General features: G+C 41.1%; 1 protein-coding gene across 1 annotated transcript in view; it reads left to right on the top strand.

Annotated features, from left to right (window-relative positions):
• lcp2a (lymphocyte cytosolic protein 2a) overlaps positions 1-19,930 on the top strand; it is a 174,026-nt gene that overhangs the window by 95,489 nt on the left and 58,607 nt on the right. Inside the window, exons 7-11 of the mRNA XM_060837487.1 lie at positions 1,301-1,344; positions 1,461-1,662; positions 3,127-3,224; positions 4,543-4,624; positions 8,317-8,397. Of these exons, the coding sequence (XP_060693470.1) occupies positions 1,301-1,344; positions 1,461-1,662; positions 3,127-3,224; positions 4,543-4,624; positions 8,317-8,397 (507 nt within the window). The remainder of the gene's footprint in view (positions 1-1,300; positions 1,345-1,460; positions 1,663-3,126; positions 3,225-4,542; positions 4,625-8,316; positions 8,398-19,930) is intronic.

Genomic DNA, 19,930 nt, shown 5'->3' with positions numbered 1-19,930 from the left:
TGAATGGCCTCCTCCTGTCTTCTTTGATTAAAATCTTTTTTAAAGATATGAACTGAATGATGTTGTGGAATCCCTTGAAACTGGGTGGTTTTGCAGCTGTGATGAATCTAGTTTAACAAACAAATATCACAGAGGAATGGGTTTCAACTTCCCCCTCTGTGATCAGATTGCTACTGTTCAGCACTGGCAGACAGTATAACTGGACTAATTTTTCCTTTAAGGAGTTACAGCTGTACAAAACTCTCGTGTGGTCGCACTTGGAGTATTGCGTACAGTTTTGATCACCGCATTATAGGAACGACATGGAAGAATTGGAAAGGGTACAGAGGAGATTTACCAGGTGTTGCTGGTATGGAGGGAAGGTCTTACGAGAAAAGTCTCAGGGACTTGAGGCTGTTTCATTAGAGAGTAGAAGGTTAAGAGATGACTTAATAGAGGCATACAAGATGATCAGAGGATCACATTGAGTGGACAGTGAGAGCCTTTTTCCTCGGATGGTGAAGGCTAGCATGACGGGGCATGGCTTTAAATTGAGGAGTGATAGATATAGGACAGATGTCAGAGGTAGGTTCTTTACTCAGAGACTAGTAAGAGCGTGGAATGCCCTGCCAACAACAGTAATAGACTTGCCAACTTTAAAGGCATTTAAATGGTCATTGGATAAATAAATGGTTGATAATGGAATAGTGTATGTTGAATGGGCTTCAGCTTGGTTTCACAGGTCGGTGCAAAATCGAGGGCCAAAGGGACTGTACTGCACTGTAATGTTCTATGTTCTATGCAGTGTGGTGCAAAAGTAGACTTGGGGCAGAAGTTAATATGACCTAGAACACTGTCCCAACAAATAGCAGCAGTAGGGTATTGTTGGTTCACTGAAAATGAAATTGAGACAATTTTCCAATTTGTGACACTTCACCAGATAGTCTGGCTATGTGCCACTGACCTTGAAATGTTTCTATAAACAGTTGTTTTGTTGTCTTTTCTCCGTATTTTCAAGTTTTTGGCCAGCAATTCTCGTGGGTCCTTATTTATCTCAGCATCTTGACATTGATTCTGTGTTGCACTTCAGAATAGTTTATCATGTTAAAAGTGCTAAGCAAGTTATTGTTTTTGGAGAGGCAGTTAGAAGGAATATCACCCCGGGTTGTAGGCTTGGAGCAGCAAAGTTATTTCAGAGTCTCAGTGGTATAAACTTCAGAATAAACAGTTTGTCCATCTATCTCATATATATTGGTGCACTTGGCCAGAGCTATTAGGACAGGAAATGGGATTTAAAATTCTTGTTCCTTTGTTATTACAGATGACAGACCCATTGATGACATAGGATGGGACTCAGATGAATTTGTAAGTAATTTCATTTGTCTTTTCTGATTATTGTGTTTCTGAAAAGAGTGAATGAAATATCAGCATTTATGCTTTAGTAAAAGTTTGACAGTAAAAGAAAATGTCGTGTAATTCAGACAGAAGATGATGATGATTATGAGGACCCAGACCAACAGCAAGACTCTGGAGATGATGGTGGAGATTATGAATCACCAAATGAAGATGGTGAAGGGCATAATAGTGACAATGATTATGAACCACCTCCTTCAAATGATGAAGAAGCTCATCAGATCAAGATATGTGCAGCAAAACCAATCTCCAATGATTCAGACTATGCAGGTAACTTCACAAAATCAATTGACAAAGTGGTGTTTAGTGGGAACTGCTTCTAACAAATAGAAGGTGTTACGATCCCAGCTAATGGCAAGACTGGACAAGTCAGGTTCCAGAGTGATATCTGATAAGATAGATCATAAGTTTAATTTTTCGAGTTGGTTGTTGTGGTTAGTCACTAAAACATAGGATATAAATGTTCTTTAATACAATAACAGAAATTCATAACACAAAATAATAAAAACAAAACAAAGCAAGTTAAATCATGTGAAAGACAATTTAGAAAGGTATTAACACCAACAACAATGCAGAGTTTCAACCTGTTCCACAGTGATAACCATTAGATGTTATGAATCTATGAGATACACAAATCTCAGAGAAATATCACTCCAATTTCAATTTGTTATTTTCTCCCTTAATTGACTCTGTTTAGTTTTCCTTCTGGGCCTGCTAGAACAGTTTTAAGACTCTTTGCAGTCCTGCTTTGTAGACAGCTGGTATAAACCTCTTTTTGACTTGAAAATTTCTACCTTATCTCCCATAGCTTGGGAGACATCATAACCAAAAAGCCTTCTGCTAGACTGAACTCTCTTCAAACTGAACCCTTAATTTGTCCCAGTCATTGTCAAGGCAAATATGTCAGTCAAGACAAAGCTTCAATTTTCTATCAGAAAACAAGGCTTATAGCAGTCTCACAAGGGAATTGCCTCTTTTGATTATTATTTGACTATGAATTTAATTGTGGCTTTTGAAAAGTCTTCATCTAATTATTATATTAGCTTTCCTTATTCACCTGCAGAGGTGAAATACTTTAATGCCTGATTTTATGTGATTCCATGTATGTATTTTAGATTAGATTACTTACAGTGTGGAAACAGGCCATTTGGCCCAACAAGTCCACCCAGACCCATTCCCCTACATTTACCCCTGTTCCTAACACTACGGGCAATTTAGCATGATCACTTCACCTAACCTACACATTTTTGGACTGTAGGAGGAAACCGGAGCACCCGGAGGAAACCCACGCAGACATGGGGAGAATGTGCAAACTCCACACAGTCAGTCGCCTGAGGCGATTTGCAAGTCAGATGGGGTCAGTAGAGAACTAATGTAGACTAATAATGATGGGAGATGAACAAAGCTGGTTACCAGTATCTTGTTTGTGAAGGATACAAGGTGTCAAGTCAATCAGGAGAGCACTGAAATAATCAAGTCTTATGGGAACTGAAGCACCTCTGCCTCAAGCACAAGGTATACAAGCCCACAAACATTTCACCCCTTGCTACCAACAGAAATGTGAAATCTGGTTTGTGGGTGCAATGGACAATGAAGGGGGAAGCCAACCAGGAGCATGTCAGAATAGTCAAGACTAGAGGTAGCAAGTGAGGATTTCAGTAGTAGATAAACATGTTTAACTCCATCTATTAGAAATAACTTACGGCTGTGAATCATGTCTCACTTTTCTTTCAGATAAACGGTCAACAATAAAATCTGCAAACCATCCACCCATTCCCCCTCAGCGCCCTGGGTCAGTGCCAATTACACCAGCTGGGAATAGGGGCAATATGGTAAGTGACCATTGGCAAAAGGATTGGCCATTTTTATCCCGTTTCTTCAGGAGATTTATGCAGTGACTGCACAGTCTGATTAATTGAACCACAGTGAATGAGACATCTAGTTAGAGTGGAGTGCATTTCTTGATTAAGTATCTTGAACTTATATAAAAAACAACTGCTAAAATGTTGGTAGATATGCAGCAGTGAAATGTTATGCCACATTTTGTAAATAAACCAAGTATGAGTCAAGATTTATACTTCACCCTCTCAGCTGGCATGTAACACAGGATAGGAAAACAACCCACCCCATTACATGTATGCAAATTATTACAGGAGTGGGCAATTTGGCCCCTCAAGTCTATTCCACTATTCAATAAGATTAAGGCTGATCTTACTACTTCACACTCCCATCCTTCCCTACAAAGTACATGGTATCTGCCACACCTTAAACATATTTCAGAACTCTGCTTACATCACCTTTTAAGGAATAATGTTCCAAAAACTCTCTGAACCCTTTGTCAAAATAATTTACCTTCACCTCTGTTTTGAATAGGTGACACATTTAAACAGTGATCAATGGTTCTAGATTCTCCCACAGGGGTAAATATCTTCTCCATATCCACGCTGTCAAATTTATTCAGAATTTTATATGTTTCAATCTAGTCGCCTTTGCTCTTTTAAACTCCAGCTGTTAGGAGCCTAACCTGACTAACCTTTCCTCATAAGACAGGCTGCCCATTCCAGATATCATTTTAGTAAACCTTCTTTGAACTGTTTCCAACAATTTACATCCTTCCTTTATTCAGGTGACCAGTACCATACACAGTACTCTGGATGTGGTCTCATCAATATCCTATATAATAAATAATGATCTCCCTTCTTTTGCATTTAATTCCAAAGCAATAAAAGATAACAGTTTATTAGCTTACCTAAATACTTGTTTTATCTGCATATTAACTTTGTGTGATTCATGCACTAGGTTACCCAGATCTCTCTGCATCTCAGAGTCCTGAGACCTCTAACCTTTTAGATAATATGTTTCTTTTTTATTCCTCCTCAATTTTCCCATAATACAGTCAGAGCCCTTTTCGCATCAAATGATGCACAGTGAACATTTACTTCTATCATTAAAATGTTAGAGACAGAAAATGGAAAGTATTTCATTCCTCAGAAGCTGACAAAGCTCAAAAAAATCATCAATCTTACAATCATGAATGTTTCTGTCTGTGCCATAATAATTTACGTTAAAATCTGTGCAGAGAGATGAGGAAGAGGTACTCGATCTCTTTTTTTTTACAAGGGACCTACTAATATATTTATTCTTGTCCAGGCAAACATGTTCTCCAATCTGTCTGTCAGTGAAGATTCAAGTCAAGGCAAAGACCGAAGCTTCTCATCACCTGGTTATAGAGGTACTCATTCTTTAGATACTTCTCAAACTTCATGAATTCAGTTGGTTTTAACTGATCTGAAAAGTAACTGAAGTCATAGAGTCATAGAGATGTACAGCATGGAAACAGACCCTTTGGTCCAACCCGTCCATGCTGACCAGATATCCCAACCCAATCTAGTCCCACCTGCCAGCACCCAGCTCATATCCCTCCAAACCCTTCCTATTCATATACCCATCCAAATGATTCTTAAATGTTGCAATTGTACCAGCCTCCACCACATCCTCTGGCAGCTCATTCCATACATGTACCACCCTCTGTATGAAAAAGTTGTCCCTTAGGTCTCTTTTATATCTTTCCCCTCTAACCTTAAACCTATGCCCTTTAGTTCTGGACTCCCCGACCCCAGGGAAAAGACTTTGCCTATTTATCATATCCATGCCCCTCATAATTTTGTAAACCTCTATAAGGTCACCCATCAGCCTCTGATGCTCCAGGGAAAACAGCCCCAGCCTGTTCAGCCTCTCCCTGTAGCTCAGATCCTCCAACCCTGGCAACATCCTTGTAAATCTTTTCTGAACCCTTTCAAGTTTCACAACATCCTTCCGATAGGAAGGAGACCAGAATTGCACGCAATATTCCAACAGTGGCCTAACCAATGTCCTATACAGCTGCAACATGACCTCCCAACTCCTGTACTCAATACTCTGGCCAATAAAGGAAAGCATACCAAACGCTTTCTTCACTATCCTATCCACCTGCGAGTCCACTTTCAAGGAGCTATGAACCTGCACTCCAAGGTCTCTTTGTTCAGCAACACTCCCTAGGACCTTACCATTAAGTGTATAAGTCCTGCCAAGATTTGCTTTCCCAAAATGCAGCACCTCGCATTTATCTGAATTAAACTCCATCTGCCACTTCTCAGCCCATTGGCCCATCTGGTCCAGATTCTGTTGTAATCTGAGGTAACCCTCTTCGCTGTCCACTACACCTCCAATTTTGGTGTCATCTGCAAACTTACTAACTGTACCTGTTATGCTCGCAGCTCAGAAAATAGGCAAAATTTTAAATTGTACTCAAGATTCCATGATTTTTTTCACCAGTTTGTAAAATATCACACTGAAAGCTGGCAGTAGCCAGATAACTGTGTATAATTTATTGTCAAAGTGAGTTTTTGATAATTATGCTTTTTTGTGAACTTTCGAGGTGATAGAAAGTGTTTGCGTGCGCATGCGTGCTATGATTAGATTAGATCACTTACAGTGTGGAAACAGGCCCTTCGGCCCAACACGTCCACACCGCCGAAGCGCAACCCACCCATACCCCTACTTTTACCCCTTACCTAACACTACGGGCAATTTAGCATGGCCAATTCACCTGACCCGCACATCTTTGGACTGTGGGAGGAAACCGGAGCACCCAGAGGAAACCCACGCAGACATGGGGAGAACGTGCAAACTCCACACAGTCAGTCGCCTGAGTCGGGAATTGAACCCAGGTCACAGGCGCTGTGAGACGGCAGTGCTAACCACTGTGCCACCGTGCCGCCCACTATGATGATGAGTCAAATGATGATGCAGATGCTGTCAAGGAGGCCGAATGAGCAATTTTGCTCCCCAATTGTTCTTTGAGGGCACCTGACCAGTGAGCCATCATACCCTAGTGATGAAACCTCAGCCATTCGGCCTATTGAGTCACTGCTAGCTGTCCCACACCTCTGTTCTATCCCCATCAGCTTCAGCCACCACCTCAAGTGCCCAATAGTATCCTTTATTCATCATCAATAGCCTAACAATACTTTTGTGGTGTACTGGTAGTGTCCCTACCTCTAGATAGGGAGTGCTGGGTTCACTCCACCTGGTCTAACCTCTGTCATACCATCACTGAACAGGTTAATTCGAAAACATTGAAAAAAAATCAATGGTCTTCTCTGCCGGCACTGCAATAGCAGTGACATCCAGGATACTACACCATTTCAAATTAAATTTCATTTAATCTGCTAAAGTACTCTAATAGAATTGGGAAATAGCTCAATAACATTTTTTTATTCATTGTAATTGGTTAAAATCAACTTCGTAATAGGTTCTGTGCAAAATGCTTGTTTTTGTAGTAAACCTGTTCCAGCTTTTATTAATGCAACTGTGCCAAGTTATCTTCTTTAAGAATAAGATTTGATAAATAAATTTTTAAGATTGTGTTCTAAAATTCCGTCTAATTGCCTTGGTTGATATTTTGTTTATGTGTCTGAGTTAAGAAGGACGTTTCTTCAGAATTTTGTGAATTCTGAGTGTGATTTATTGCCAAAAGTCATTACATTTTACCCAAAGCACCACCCTTTAAAACTCTTTCAGTTGGTTACTCAGAAACCTAAAGGCAGCCAATTTATAATACATTAAAGGCTGATTTTTTGGCCCAAGGTAACAGGAGTCAGGTTTGTTTCTGTATCAGAAGCCAATCTCCAGTGGAATCTGACTGGAGAGCTTTATGGAGAGGGAGTCCTTAATTGATATAGAGACCGTTTCCTGTCCAGTTGGAACTGGTGGGGTAGGAATGGAGCTAATGGAAGAAGAAGTGGTAGAGTCATTCAGACACAACAGCCATCACTGAAGCTGCTGTGGTTGTCCTGAAAGAGAGAGAGATTTTCCTATGTCTACCAAATGGACCATAAATGTCACAGGGGAGCTGGAAGCCTGTGGTGGTGCAGAAGGTCAGGGAGGGTGCTACATCATCATTAGGATTAGTGAGGGCACTCTGTTCAATGCCATCCCCTACAGCTCAACTCTTCACTCATCATTGATCCTTTGCCATTGAATCATTTCCTTGCAAAGCCTCACCAACCTTACATCCACGCCCACTCTGGAGGGTCTTATTCAAGAGAGCATAATGAATTTCAGGACGCTATCAGCCAGTCCATGCACCAAATCCAGAAGGGTCACTGGACCCAAAACATTAACTCTGCTTTATCTCTAGACCTGCTGAGATTTTCAAACAATTTCTGTTTTAGTTCCAACTACATCGTTCAGGGTGTTCTGGTGGAGTCTGGACTTCCTGATGAAGGGTTTTTGCCTGAAATGTCGATTCTCCTGCTCCTCAGATGCTGCATGGCCTGCTGTGTTTTTCCAGCACCACACTCTCTATTTTAACAACCCTGAACTATCTTAATTTCCCTCACCAGCAGGGAAAAGAGAAAAATATCTAGATATACAGAGTTGATGCCATATTTCTCAGTCATCTTGATAGAGGCTGGGACAATCTGACCCTTTATTGTTCAGGTGCCAAAATAAAATTGAAAATGTTTCTCATTGTTCGAAACCAATCAGTTAAAGACTCATGAAACTATTGTGTTACAATGATAGTACATTGTTCCTCTCTAGCTGATCCAAATTCAAGCTTGATCACCTTTAATCTGTTTCAAATATCTGTTTACTCAACTTACTTGTACAATCTTTACTATCTTAACAATATCTAATAATCCCAGTTATGAAATTTTCCAATGTACCATTTTACTCTGAGATCAACATTTTTGTATTCCTTTGGTCAACTTTCTCTTCTGTATTTTCTGCTCCCAAGTGAGAGTGTGAAACCTATCTGAAGAGAAATGTGGGCAGAAATTTTGTCTTCATTCTTTGAGGATCTTCCAATGAGAGGTATCTACACTAAGTGCACCTTTGGGTTTCAACAGTTGAAAAATCAAGTTATCCATTTCCTTTCAGCTCCTGTTGTTGACAGAAGTAGGAAACCCACTTTAGACCAGTCAGCACCTGGACACAGTGAAAGAGATTCCCCTTCAATGGGTGAGTGTTATGCTAAGACAGTTCTTCTCATTGTTTTAGTTGGTACATGATTTAGCAGCAATACTCCATACTTTTGCTGAAAAGGCATCAAGTAGCAAGTTAATTTGGGCTGTATTCCCTTTATTACACTACCAGGTGTATCCTCCTCAATTGTCCAACTTATAAATTCTGAATTCCCTATTAGGTCTCTTTGTCTCAATACCTCTTGCCTCCTTTAAAATTTCTATAAAACCCATCTCTTTGATCAATCACCTGTTCTAAGATTAATACCTTATTCTATAATAAATCTGATTGCAAATTTTATATTTTTCTTAAATTTCATTTCATTTGGGGAAGCTATAGCTCGAGTATGTTAGATGGGTTGGCGTTTGTCCAATGTGTGCAGGAGGGTTTCCTGACACAATATGTAGACAGGCCAACAAGAGGTGAGGCCATATTGGATTTGGTTCTGGATAACGAACCAGGTCAGGTGTTAGAATTTGAGATAGGTGAGCATTTTGGGGACAGTGACCACAATTCAGTGACTTTTACTTTAGTGATGGAGAGGGATAAGTGTGCACTACAGGGCAAGAGTTATAGCTGGGTGCAGGGAAATTATGATGCGATGAGGCATGACTTAGGATGTGTGGCTTGGAAAAGTAGGCTTCAAGGGAAGGGTGCAATCGAAATGTGGAGCTTGTTCAAGGAGCAACTATTGAGTGTCCTTGACAAGTATGTACCTGTCAGGCAGGGAGGAAAGGGTCGTGTGAGGGAGCCGTGGTTTAATAAGGAATTGGAATCCCTTGTTAAAGGGAAGAGGGCGGCCTATGTCAAGATGAGGCGTGAAGGTTCAATTGGGGCGATTGAGAGTTATAAGGTAGCCAGGAAGGATCTAAAGAGAGAGCTAAGAGAAGCAAGGAGGGGACATGAAAAGTCCTTGGTTGGTAGGATTAGGGAAAACCCAAAGGCTTTCTATAGGTATGTCAGGAATAAAAGAATGACTAGGGTAGGAATAGGTCCAGTCAAGGATACTAGTGGGAAGTTGCGTGTGGAGGCTGAAGAAATTGGGGAGACATTGAATGAATACTTTTCGTCAGTATTCACTCAGGAACAGGACATTGTTGCTGATGTGAATATTGAGTCACAATTAATTAGAATGGATGGCTTTGCGATATGTAGGGAAGAGGTGTTGGAAATTCTGGAAAGGGTGAATATTGATAAGTCCCCTGGGCCTGTTGGCATTTATCCTAGGATTCTCTGGGAAGCAATGGAGGAGATTGCAGAGCCATTGGCCTTGATTTTTATGTCCTTGTTGTCTACAGGAATAGTGCCAGAAGACTGGAGGATAGCAAATGTGGTTCCCTTGTTCAAGAAGGGGAGTAGGGATAACCCTAGTAACTATAGGCCGGTGGGTCTTACCTCTGTTGTGGGCAAAGTCTTAGAGAGAATTGTAAGGGATAGGATTTATGAACATCTGGATAGGAATAATGTGATCAAGGATAGTCAGTATGGTTTTGTGAAGGGCAGGTCGTGCCTCACAAACCTTATTGAATTCTTTGAGAAGGTGACTAAGGAGGTGGACGAGGGTAAAGCGGTAGATGTGATGTATATGGATTTTAGTAAGGCGTTTGATAAGGTTCCCCATGGTAGGCTACTGCAAAAATACGGAGGTATGGCATTGAGGGTGAGTTGGAGGTTTGGATTAGGAATTGGCTGGCTGGAAGAAGACAGAGGGTAGTAGTTGATGGTAAAGGTTCATCTTAGAGTGCAGTTACCAGCGGTGTTCCGCAAGGATCTGTTTTGGGACCATTGCTGTTTGTCATTTTTATAAATGACCTGGAGGAGGGGCTAGAAGGTTGGGTGAGCAAGTTTGCGGATGATACGAAAGTCGGTGGAGTTGTTGACAGTGAGGAAGGATGTGGCAGGTTACAGCGGGATATAGATAAGCTGCAGAGCTGGGCAGAAAGGTGGCAAATGGAGTTCAATGTTGGTAAGTGTGAAGTGATTCACTTTGGTAAGAGTAACAAGAAGATAGGGTACTGGGCTAATGGTCGGATACTTGGTAGTGTGGATGAGCAGAGGGATCTTGGTGTCCATGTACACAGATCTCTGAAAGTTGCCACCCAGGTAAATAGTACTGTGAAGAAGGCATATGGCGTACTGGCTTTTATTGGTAGAGGAATTTCGGAGTCCTGAGGTCATGGTGCAGTTGTATAAGACTCTGGTGCGGCCGCATCTGGAGTATTGTGTGCAGTTTTGGTCGCCATACTATAAGAAGTATGTGGAGACACTGGAACGGGTGCAGAGGAGGTTTACCAGGATATTGCCTGGTATGGTAGGGAGAGCATATGAGGAAAGGCTGAGGCACTTGGGGCTGTTTTCATTGGAGAAAAGAAGGTTTAGGGGTCACTTGACAGAGATGTACAAGATGATGAGGGGTTTAGATAGGGTTGACCATTTGAACCTTTTTCCACGTATGGAGTCAGCTATTGCGAGGGGGCTTAGCTTTAAATTTAGGGGTGGTAAGTATAGGACTGATATTTGGGATAGATTCTTTACTCAGCGAGTCGTGAGTTCATGGAATGCCCTGCCAGTAACAGTTGTGGACTCTCCCTCTTTATGGGCACTTAAACGGGCATTGGATAGGCATATGGAGGAAAGTGGGCTAGTGTAGGTTAGGTGGGCTTGGATCGGCACAACATCGAGGGCCGAAGGGCCTGTACTGCGCTGTATTTTTCGATGTTCTATGTTCTATGTTCTATTTCCAACATATAGTCATGTTTTATGCATTTCAATGTGATATCAGACATCTACCTGAACCCACCTACAGGGGGCTGAGGTCACACTGTGCCATGTTAAATCTAATTTAATTTGGTCCAATGTACCTGTGCCAGTTTCGTTGAAATAGCTACACAATTTGTCCAATGGTCTTGCTCTTTCCTATAGTCCTGTGAACTTTCATCTTCAAGGATATTTACAATTCCCTTTAAAAGGTTAGGATTTAATCTACTTCCATTACACTTCCAGGCATTGTATTCCAGGTAACAACAATACACATTGTAAAAATAAATTCATATTTTAAGTAATTTTCATAAAAGAATGCACCTGAGCCTCAACTTATTTGTTAATGCAGTTGTTAGCCTGTTCAAATTAGGGGGAAAAAGATTATTTTATATCTACATTCCTAGGATGTGAGCACTGTTAGTAGGGTTTGCATTTATTGCCTATCCTGATTCCTCTTGAGGAGTTATTGATAAACCATTTTCTTGGATCACTGCAGTCCTTGGGACATAGGGGCAGTACAATACCATTAAGAAGGGAGTTCCAGAATTTTGACCCATGACACTGAAGGAACAGTAATATATTTCCAAGTCAGGATGGGGTGTGGAATGAAGAGGAACTTGCAGGTGGTTCCCATGCACCTGTTGCCTTTGTTATTCTAGGAGGTAGATGATGTGGGTTTGGAAGGTGCTGTCTAGGAATCCTGAATGCACCCTGAAGATGGTACATATTGCTGCTACTGGTGGTCTGTGAATGGGGAAATGGATATTTGTGGGTGTGACGCTAATTAAGCAAGTTATTTTGTTCCAGAAGATGTCAAACTACTTGAGTGTTGTTGAAGCTGCACTCATCCAGGCAAGTGGGTAGTATTCTGTTGCACTCCTGACTTGTGCCTAATAGACGATGAACAGACTTTGGGGAGTCTGGAGGCGAATCCCTTGCCGCAGTTTTCCTAACCTCAGACCTGCTCCTGTACCCACAATATTTATATGGAGAGTCCAGGTCAAATTCTGGTCAGTGGTAACCACCAGGATGTTAATGATTATGTTTCAGCAATGGTAAGAACATTGAATATCAAAGGGAGATGTTTAAGTTCTCATTTGCTGAAGATGGTCACTTGCCAAACACTTTCTACATTACAACAGTAGGTACATTTCAAAAACGTTCTCTTAGCTGTTAGCCACTTTGGAATACTCTGTAGTCATGCAAGGCACCATATAAATCTATGTCTCATAAACCTGTCATTTTTGTGCACTGTGAATGTTACTTGTCACTTATCAGCCCAAGGACGAAATGCTGTCCAGATTTTGCTACGTGTGATCATGAGGCATCACCATCATCTGACACATTGTGAATGGACAAGGTGATTTTATGTTCATGTCGCACAGAGTCAGTTGTCTCTATTCATGAATGTTTTTGATGATCAGCATAAAGGCTGGTAAATACTGGGCTACAGTCATCTCTTTACATCACTGGAAGAGGGAAATCAGGCAGGATGTAAATGGATTAAAAAGAGTTTTTGTCTGCTGTTTGGTACTGTCAAAATAGATCATGCGCCTCACAGTAAAGTCTCATTGACTTTATCCCAACAATGTCCCAAACTCAAACAAGAACTCACTTCTCAAGAACTCCCAGAGTACTGTCTATCCAATTAAGTTATTTTGAGGTGTTCTCATTGTTGTAATTTATGCTGGTTCCACAAACATAATGATAACTAGTTGTCTTATTTTAATGGTGCTTATTGACCAGGATACAAATGAGAATGCCCCACCCTGTTGCAAAATAGTGACCTAGGAATTTGCTAATGCCCATTTAAGAAAGCATCGATTTGCATCATTTCAGGGTATCATTTGTTAAATGGGACATCAAGTGAATACCCAGGTGAAATGTCGGCCATGTTCGAATGAAGCAGCCAATTTGATATTTTATCAGAGCCAGTTTTTTTGTATATGGGTGACTGCCAGGCACTGAGTTGAAACTACTCAGATATATCTACAAGAACAAGACTTTCATCCTGTAAGTGAAGATTTTAACCGAAGTTTCCATTTCAAAAAAATATTGTGCTGTCTCACTACACTGCCCTGTGTCTCTGTTTTAAAAGTAATCTGCCTACTATTCAAGCCATATGTAAGTAATGAAGGAAATGTGGTCTGACAGGAATATAAACCACAAATCTGTGAAGCAAACACATTATTGGTAATCACTTGCTTACTAACATGATTGTCCACCCAGGAAATTCTGTGTCATTGGTCATAGGTTCTGTGGTTCTTTGTATGACTCAAGAGCCCAATCCTAGAGCTGCCTCTCCAGCCACACATTTGGCAGGTATTTCCTGGAGATGGAATTGGTCCTTGGCCCGGCGATCACTGGTATTCATTTCTCTGTTCTTTTTCTGTACTTCTCATGCCGACGTCAATTCTCAAAGAATTATGTCCCCTCATGGAGGACCTTGCTTCAAGTCAGTTTCTTTTGAATGACAGTCTCCTAAAACTTGACATCAGTGTTACATTTCTTGAGGTAAGCCTTCAGGGAGTCTTTGAAACATTTCGATCATGGATGCCTCCAAGAAGTTTTGTATTTGTCTTTTTGGTACAACAGTTGTGATGACAAATTGAGGTTCCACACATTTGATGAGCAGGAGAATCCGTAAGAAGAACAATTCCTGATTGCTTTTTTTCCAACCCTCGAAATCTCCAAGGAGAATAATTTTATCTTCCCGATGGATGTTGGTCAGTATCATATCCAGGGTGGAGTAGAAAGTTTCTTTGGAGTCATCTATGCATCAAGGGTTAAAGCTCAGGCAATCACAACCATTGCCTGCTGGTTTTTGGCAAGTTGCAGATGGAGAGTCATGAAGAAATTGTTGATGCTAGTAGGGAGCTTCAGGAGTTAGTTGACAAGTTTGTTCTTGATGGCGAATTTAATTCCATATATCCTGAGTTGAATCTCAGATTTTCCCTTCCAGAAGGAGATGTAACCAATGCCTTCGTCCCTGAGCTCCCCTTCGCCAGCTCTTTGAATTGCCACTGGGCAGCAATATCACTATATTAATATGTAACCCGGGTTCACAGACAACAAGGGCAATTCTCTGTTTCGGACAATTGTTTTGCTCATTATCAATGAAGGTTCATACATTCTGTGTTCTGAGATTTGACTTTGGTTTTCAGGGTAGGTGAGCCTGCCAGATGTGGTTTTCCAGTTAGGTGATGACGAAACAATTTTTCAGCCACATTTTCTAGCCCCTTCCCCATGTGGGTTGATTGAATGGACCCTGAAGCAAGCTGCTTAGTCATGAAGAGAGCTGCTGAAATCCTCTCCTGTTCCTATTCCAAGAGCTAAGTGACTATGTCAAATTGTATGTGAGTGTGTGCATGTGTGTGTATATATGGGTGTGTGCAATCATATATATATATATGTGTATGTCATTTGCAACATGTACAACTGATAAGACTACCAGAAAAAGGCAACTATAATCCACTATAAGATCATTTAGCCGGAGAAAAACAACAACAAACTTTATGTTCATGTTGGTTCACATGAAGGAGGAGCCCTATAACAGGGGAGATAGTAATCTCTTTATTGCTAATCATCCTCCTTGCTTTAAGCTAAGTACAGCAGTATGATAAGTCTGGTCCAAGAACTGCACCCATTTCTTTCTATAGTGTACATGTGAATGTTCACCTCTATTAGCAGGAACTGATCAAAACATGTCCATTGCTTGACATATTCACAGGCTTTGAAATTTGTTCTAAAACTTATTTTACAATTTCTCACAATTTCCTCAAGTTGTTTTCTCTGACCTCACTGAAAAGTCATTAAGTGAGGCAATATCTAAATCTCATGACTTAACTGGGAAGAATGCTCCAAAAATCATACCCACTGTTCCAAAAGTCATTACAAAATGTATAAAATTCCATTGAGACCACCAAAATGATAATTTTGCCAGTGTGACTGCTATTCAGGCCAAAAGCAATTTACACCAGGTTTCACCTTTAACAGAAAATAATTACTTAGGTAACACACTTAAAGCAGAGAAAGAGTAAAAGCAAAAAGCAGGGAAAAGAAAGGATTTCTAATCTACTGCTACGTAACTTAAAATGTACCCTGTCAAAAATAAGTCCACATTTGATGAGCGCATTACATTGTCTGTCACAGCTTATTTTAATTTTGAGCATTGATGTGACGATGTTGCCTGTAGGGTGATGGTCATTCATTGATTTGATGTTTAATTAGACAGTCCTAGATCTTTTCTTGTGTGAATTCTTTCTTTTGAGCATCTTTGTATTTTCTGAGGCAAAGAGAGAGAGGGACAGATTAATGCTTTCTGTGAGCAGGCTCTAGATGTTTCTCTGCTGCCTGCTGCCTTCACACATAATGTTTGTTTATATCTACATATTAACCAATCAATTTCCTTAACTCAATACACTCAGGGGCTCTCAGTCTCAATTCTTTCCCTCACTACTCCATCAAAGAATATAAAATTGCAGAGCTCAGTACTATGTGAGATTCTCGGCGAGGCATTGCTGAAATGACAACATAATGATATCAGCAAGTTTCAGCCCGCTATCAGACTTTCCATAGACTACTCTTCAGAGTCAGTTTCATTCTTGGACACATGCATTTCCATCAAGGATGGATGCCTCAGTACCTCACTCTATCGCAATGCTACGGATAACCTAATAATGCTGCACAATGTCAGCTTCCAACTTAATCATATTAAAGAAGCCATTCCTTGTGGACAAGCCCTACATATATGCAGGATCTGCTCAAACGAAGAGAAACTGATTAGACACTTAAAGATGCTGAAAGACATCCTCATAAGAATGGGATATGACTCTCAACTCATCAATCATGACTTCCGATGTCCCACTTTAAAAAACGCAACAACCTCCTCAGAATATAGACATGGGACAGAACTGATACAGCACCCTTCGTTGTTGAATACTTCCCTGGAGCAGAGAAACTACGCCATGTTCTTTGCAGCCTTCAACACATCATCGATGACGATGTGCATGTCACCAAGATTATCCCTACCCCTCCACTTCTCACCTTCAAACAACTGCCAAACCTTATTCACACCTTATTTGCAGCAATCTACCCAGTCTTCAGGGCAACATCAACCACAACACCACGTACCTCTGCCATGGCAATTGTGAGAAACAGAACTCACTCACAAATCAGCCAGACAGAAAGCCTTGAAAACAAGAACAATTTATTACGGCCTTACAAGTACCGGACACCTCTACAATCAAGCAAAAATGCACGCGAAAACAAAGCATGTAAGCATTCTTATTCAGTTTGCAAGTTGCGGAATCATGCCTCCCTTTTCCCATCCTTTCGTAAGCCGGTTACCTCACTTGTTTTTTTTCTCTAGTTATTTTCTTATCTGGTCATCCTGCTGTCCTTGTATGTCTGCATTCTTTGTTCCTTGTTTGTTACAGCTTGTTCTTTTATCCAGTTTCTCTTATCATACTATAAACTTTATTGTGAAATGCCCCTACGCTTCTTTTGTGGTCAACTATAACACTTTAAAGTTATTTCTTAGTTTAAAACTATTTCTTAAACAAAAACCTCTATATTCGTTAAAATCTTAGCCTTAAGTATGCTGCAAGAATCCCGCGACCGTTTGTGTAATGTTCCCCTTCCCTTCCCCCTACTACACCCCCTCCCGCACCTGCAGAAACTACATTTCTAATCTTCCACACATCCACTCCAGAACATGTCAAATCATCAAGATGGATACTACCTTCACACGTGGGAACACCACCTGAGTCAGGTACTCATCTGACTTAGCCAATGTTGTCTACCTCATATATCGCAGGCAAGGATGCCCCGAGGCATGGTATATTGACGAGACCAAGTGCACACTACAGCAACAGATGAATGAACACAATGTCACAATCACCAGATAGGAATGTTCCATCCCAGTCGGGGAACACTTCAGCAGTCAAGGACATTCAGCCTCCGATCTTCGGGTAAACGTCTTCTAAGGCAGCCTTCAAGATACACAACAACACAGAATTGCATAGCAAAATCTGATAGCCAAATTCAGTACCCATGAAGACAGCCTCAACAGTGATCTTGGGCTCATGTCATGCTACATGTGACCCCACCACACTGTTCTATATCTGTAAAATCTTCCTTACTGTCCTGTTTCAGCACCATCACATTGATAACCTGTTATTAATCTCTTGACCTTAATTAGTTTGTACAGTTTTGGATTACTTTTTATTTTGGTTGGACCCTTGCCATGTGACTGTTATTCCAACCATTTGGTTTGTCTCCAGCACCATCTTGTTTTAAATTTTTGTTGTTATCTCTCTGCCTCATTTAATCAGATTATAGGTCATCCACTTTGGTTACTATTCAGCTGTTGGTACTTTACTCACTCTACCTGACACTTTTGATCACCTGCAGGGGCTTATATTCGGCATTCCAGTCACACCATTTGTATGATCCTTTGATGTCTCTGCCCTTTATCTCTCTGCCTATAAGTTCTGTGCCTGAATAAATTCACTTAAAGAAAGGGCAGTGCTCCAAAAGCTTGTGATTTCAAATAAACCTGTTGGACTATGATCGGGTGTTGTGTGACTTTTGACCTTGTCCACCCCAGTCCAGCACTGCCACCTCCACATCATCACTAATGTGCAGCATCAAATTTTCAAGTTGCAAAACTTTACTAGTACCTCAGTTATTATAGCCCATCTTCTACTTCAGTTTATTGTACTTAAAAATCAAAAATAGGTTTTCTTGCATCAAGCTTCATGTTAGCAGCCAGTTTAAGCTTCTATACAATTGTAACTTCCACAATGCTACTAGATGGAAGCTTAAACTGTTTGATGTTGTTGACTCTTTGGATTACAGTCATTGTTTAATCTTGGATCACTGGGATGTCTTCTGGGGCAGGGATGACCTGTACAAGAGGGATGGGTTGCACGTAAACCAGACCTAAGCATTAACTCTGATTTCTCTCCAGAGATGCTGCCAGACCTGTTGAAGTTTTCTAGAAATTTCTGTTTTGTTTCTGATTTCCACCATCCACAGTTTTTTTTTCCTTTATACAGCTGCACATGATTGCTGAGACCACACAGGGAGTATTGTGAGCAGTTTTGGTCTCCTTATGTAAGAAAAGATACACTTGCCAGAGAGGAAAAGTGCAGTGAAGATTTACCTGAATGATTCCTGGGATGGCAGTCAATGCATATAAATTTCTGACAGGGCTAGACAGACTTGTTACAGGATGGCCACAGCAGTGGAAGGGTGCAGAACAAGTGATTGAGGTGTCAGAATTTAGAACATAGAACATAGAACATAGAAAAATACAGCACAGTACAGGCCCTTCAGCCCTCGATGTTGCGCCGACCGAAGCCTACCTAACCTACACTAGTCCAATAACCTCCATATGCTTATCCAATGCCCGCTTAAATGACCATAAAGAGGGAGAGTCCACCACTGCTACTGGCAGGGCATTCCATGAACTCACAACCCGCTGAGTAAAGAATCTACCCCTAATATCTGTCCTATACCTACCACCCCTTAATTTAAAGCTGTGTCCCCTTGTAACAGCTGACTCCATTAGCGGAAAATGGTTCTCACTGTCAACCCAACTAAACCCCTAATGTTCTTGTACACCTCTATCAAATCTCCCCTAAACCTTCTTTTCTCCAATGAGAACAGCCCCAAGTGCTCAGCCTTTCCTCATACGATCTTCCTACCATGCCAGGCAACATCCTGGTAAACCTCCTCTGCACTCGTTCCAATGCCTCCACATCCTTCCCATAGTATGGCGACCAAAACTGCACACAATACTCCAGATGAGGCCGCACCAGAGTCTTATACAACTGCAACATGACCTCAGGACTCCGGAACTCAATTCCTCTACCAATAAAGCCCAGTACACCATATGCCTTCTTCACAGCACTATTTATCTGGGTGGCAACTTTCAGAGATCTGTGTACATGGACACCAAGATCCCTCTGCTCATCCACACTACCAAGTAGCCTACCATTAGCCCAGTAATCCATCTTCTTGTTACTCCTACCAAAGTGAATGACTTCACACTTAGCTATATTGAACTCCATTTGCCACCTTTCTGCCCAGCTCTGCAACTTATCTATATCCCGTTGTAACCTGCCATATCCCTCTTCACTGTCCACAACTCCACCGACTTTCGTGTCATCCGCAAACTTGCTCACCCAGCTTTCAAGCCCCTCCTCTAGGTCATTTATAAAAATGACAAACAGCAATGGTCCCAAAACAGATCCTTGTGGAACACCGCTAGTAACTGCACTCCAAGATGAACCTATACCATCAACTACTACCCTCTGTCTCCTTCCAGCCAGCCAATTCCTAATCTAAACCTCTAATGCACCCTCAATGCCATACCTCCGTAGTTTTTGCATTAGCCTACCGTGGGGTACCTTATCGAATGCCTTGCTAAAATCCATATACACCACATGCTTTACCCTCGTCCACTTCCTTGGTCACCTTCTCAAAGAACTCAATAAGGTTTGTGAGGCACGATCTGCCCTTCACAAAACCATGCTGACTATCCTTGATCATATTATTCCTAGCCAGATGTTCATAAATCCTCTCCCTTTCAGAGCACTGTTCCTTCAGCTCCTTAACTCAGAGAGTGATGAACCACTGGAATTCTACAACAGAGAAATCTATGGAGACACAGTCTTTGAATATATTTCAGAATGAAAAAGATAGATTTCTAGAAGCTAAAAGTGTCAAAGGGTGTGAGAAGAAAGTGGGAGGATCAAATTGG

Source organism: Hemiscyllium ocellatum, chromosome 16 (assembly GCF_020745735.1).
Source record: "Hemiscyllium ocellatum isolate sHemOce1 chromosome 16, sHemOce1.pat.X.cur, whole genome shotgun sequence".
NCBI classification, from domain to species: Eukaryota; Metazoa; Chordata; class Chondrichthyes; order Orectolobiformes; family Hemiscylliidae; genus Hemiscyllium; species Hemiscyllium ocellatum.
The sequence above is the reverse complement of the archived record's forward strand: the minus strand, read 5'-3'. Positions and strand labels throughout refer to the sequence as shown.